General features: G+C 35.2%; 1 protein-coding gene across 1 annotated transcript in view; it reads left to right on the top strand.

Annotated features, from left to right (window-relative positions):
* slc43a1a (solute carrier family 43 member 1a) overlaps nucleotides 1-3,027 on the top strand; it is a 20,250-nt gene that overhangs the window by 9,129 nt on the left and 8,094 nt on the right. The window contains exons 7-11 of the mRNA XM_016549415.1: nucleotides 904-1,034; nucleotides 1,999-2,096; nucleotides 2,211-2,357; nucleotides 2,451-2,486; nucleotides 2,606-2,741. Of these exons, the coding sequence (XP_016404901.1) occupies nucleotides 904-1,034; nucleotides 1,999-2,096; nucleotides 2,211-2,357; nucleotides 2,451-2,486; nucleotides 2,606-2,741 (548 nt within the window). The remainder of the gene's footprint in view (nucleotides 1-903; nucleotides 1,035-1,998; nucleotides 2,097-2,210; nucleotides 2,358-2,450; nucleotides 2,487-2,605; nucleotides 2,742-3,027) is intronic.

Here is a 3,027-nt window from a genome sequence, read left to right as displayed (position 1 = left end):
CTTTGCAAGTACGTCAACTTATTCTACCATACTAGATTCTATCATTCTTGAGCATACTAATACTCTAATGAGAGTTAGTTGGCATGTAGTTGCAGAGTTGCTTATAGTCGATTGATTAAGGGGGCCATCAAAATAAAATGTAACCATATAAAACATTGCATTTTTTTCAGTTGGAGTATTCAGCTCACATCAATTAATTAACATTAGCTCCACAGGAAACACTCAAATAACACTCAACATCTAACCACTCACAAGCTGTAGTAAGATACTGTGCAGATCTTAAATAAACAATGTCAAGATATATAGTCCATTATAAATGTAAAAATAGATTTTATATGGTGTTCATTGTGTGTTATAAATAATCATACTCTTAAACGTATAACCACAAATACGTAAGTATTATGATGTATTATAATTGATGTTATGATTATTCATGAGTTGATATAACATATAAGTTTTTTTATAATGCATTATGCATTCATTATAATGCCTTAAGAATACCCTTATAATGTATTATAAATACGGGCTTCATAGAAAGTGTTACCCTTTTTTTTTTTAAAGCATCCTTGATGAATAGAAGTAATTTCTTTAAAAAAAAATCTAAACTCCTGAACGTGTAGTGTACTGAACGTGCTGACCTGTTAAAACAGGGAGTGTCACTGTGTCTGTATGACTCTAAAGAATAGATGTTATTAGGACCGTGTTGTTCTTTGACATTTTGTCAAGCTGAACCCATTGTTACAACACTTTCTTCAGCCTCATTCAGACCTAAAACCATCAACCAGACGCTGCAGACGAGCAAAATCTTTGTTTTTTTTTCATCATGCAATCAAGCATGTCATACAAATGGGACAAACTCATCAATATTACATCTCCTCTTTGTGTGTCTCTCTCTTTCTCCAGCTGATATATGATGCTGGGGTGTCGTTTACTGTTATCATGTGGATGTGGGCCGGCCTGGCAGCTCTGGTCTTTCTCAACTGTTTCATGAACTGGCCAGCAGAAGGCTTTGCTACACCAGAAGAGATTGAGAAGTTAGTACAAGTCCTGTTAACCTATATAAACCTCAAAGATTACTCTGAAAACAGACATGTAATGTTACTAAAAAACGGCCAGCCTAACCATTACCCTCTTTGAGAGGGAATCACTGAAGCCTTCAGAGCTGGGTAGATTACTTACAAATTATAATCCGTTACAAAAATTGTAGTTAGTAACATAATTTATTACATTACACATTTTAGGTTATATAATTGGACTACTGTTTGATTAGTTTTGACGATACACATTTATCACATTGATTTAAATAAGATCTTGTACCATATTGATATAAAAATACAAAGAGATTGAAAATACATTCCATTCATTGTTATTAACAACATTAAGTGCGCTAAACATTACATTATGTGGAGGTTTCTTAAAAACTGGGGTTCGTTTGTGAGTTTAATGAAAAGCTAATAATTAATTAAATCATAAAAATGTACAATTAAAATAAATATTTTTAAAAATAAAATTAATCAAAATTAAACACTAAAAAAATAAAATATTTTATGTGTTTACCTGCATGTCATGTGTAGGCTATTTTAGAAAGGAACATTTAAAATATGAAAAAGAGGAATTAGGGAGAATCAATAAATTATGAATAATTTATGGCTCTTGTGTGAATTAATAAAGCAATAAGCCCCGTGAAGCCGTGGTTTACAGTGAATGTGGTTCCAACAAAGTGGTTGCCGAGCAACACACAAACGTAAACAAAGGTGTATGTTACTTTGTAGAGTAATTTACAACAGCTTTGAACTTGGCTCAGCCAATCAGAATCAAGGACCGGAACTATCCGTTCTATAAATGTAATCAATAAAAAAGTAACTGTAGTCTGATTATGAGTATTTTAAAATGTAATATAATCTAATTGCAAGTACTTAATTTTTGGAATCTGATTACATGTAATCAGTTACAATCTTGATTTATGAATAATAATTCCTTCCTTTTGTAACCATTTAGTAGGAAAAAGATGCATTCAGCTGAAAACCACAAATTATCTGTTGAAGAGGCGACAGGAGAAATGGAGAAACGGCCAGCTGTAGCTCAGGATGCACAATGTAAGACACCTTGAGACGGAGTGATACATTTTGAGACCGTTTGTTACAGTTGTGTGAACGTGTAGCAGATGATGTGAAATATAACGTACGAACTCCTGGAAATCTGTTTCTCAGCTTCGGTCCCGTTCCAGCGCTCCGTGTTCTCTCCCATCTTTTTGTGGAGCCTGGTCACTATGGGAATGACTCAGCTGAGAATCATCTTCTTTATGGGAGCCATGAACAAGATGGTCGAGTTCCTGGTCACCCACGGAGAGGAGCACCGTAAGCCAAGCTACCAAACCTACACCTTATCACTGTATTCATTAAAGCTGCCTTCTGTTCAGGTGACTTAAAAAGCGTTTCTGTCTTGTTTAGCCTCTGAAGAACTGCTGCAGGAAGCTGAGAATAAAGGTGAGATGAACCTTTCTTAGTCTGATAGTGTCATAAATGTAATTGTGAATGACACCAAGAACGTTTCAGGGCCATATATATATTTAATACTTTTATACAATATGTATTTAAACTTCCAGTGAGCTTCTACTCGTCCGTCTTCGGCACGCTGCAGCTCTTGTGTCTGGTCACCTGTCCTCTGATCGGATACATCATGGACTGGAAGATGAAAGAGTGTGAGGTGGATCAGAAGACGGTGCGCCGGGGAGAAAAAGAGTAAGAAATTAAACTTCCTCTGCTCTCAGAAATAATGTCGCCATCTGGATTTAAATAAGCAAATCTGTACGATTTTAAGATTGGGTTATTATGGCATCATATAAATTTATTGCATCATTGGATCTAGGGGTGTGCGATATATATCGTCTGCAATAATATCGTAATTGTTGTTTTAACGATGTGCGATTTGACATTATCGAGTATTTTGCAAAAACCATTCAAAACATCCCTACAGAGTGCACGCATACATTACGTGAAGTCTAGACTAGTGCGTGTGCGCATTTAG

The sequence above is a fragment of the Sinocyclocheilus rhinocerous genome, unplaced genomic scaffold, assembly GCF_001515625.1.
Source record: "Sinocyclocheilus rhinocerous isolate Xijiao unplaced genomic scaffold, SAMN03320098_v1.1 scaffold1696, whole genome shotgun sequence".
NCBI classification, from domain to species: Eukaryota; Metazoa; Chordata; class Actinopteri; order Cypriniformes; family Cyprinidae; genus Sinocyclocheilus; species Sinocyclocheilus rhinocerous.
The sequence above is the reverse complement of the archived record's forward strand: the minus strand, read 5'-3'. Positions and strand labels throughout refer to the sequence as shown.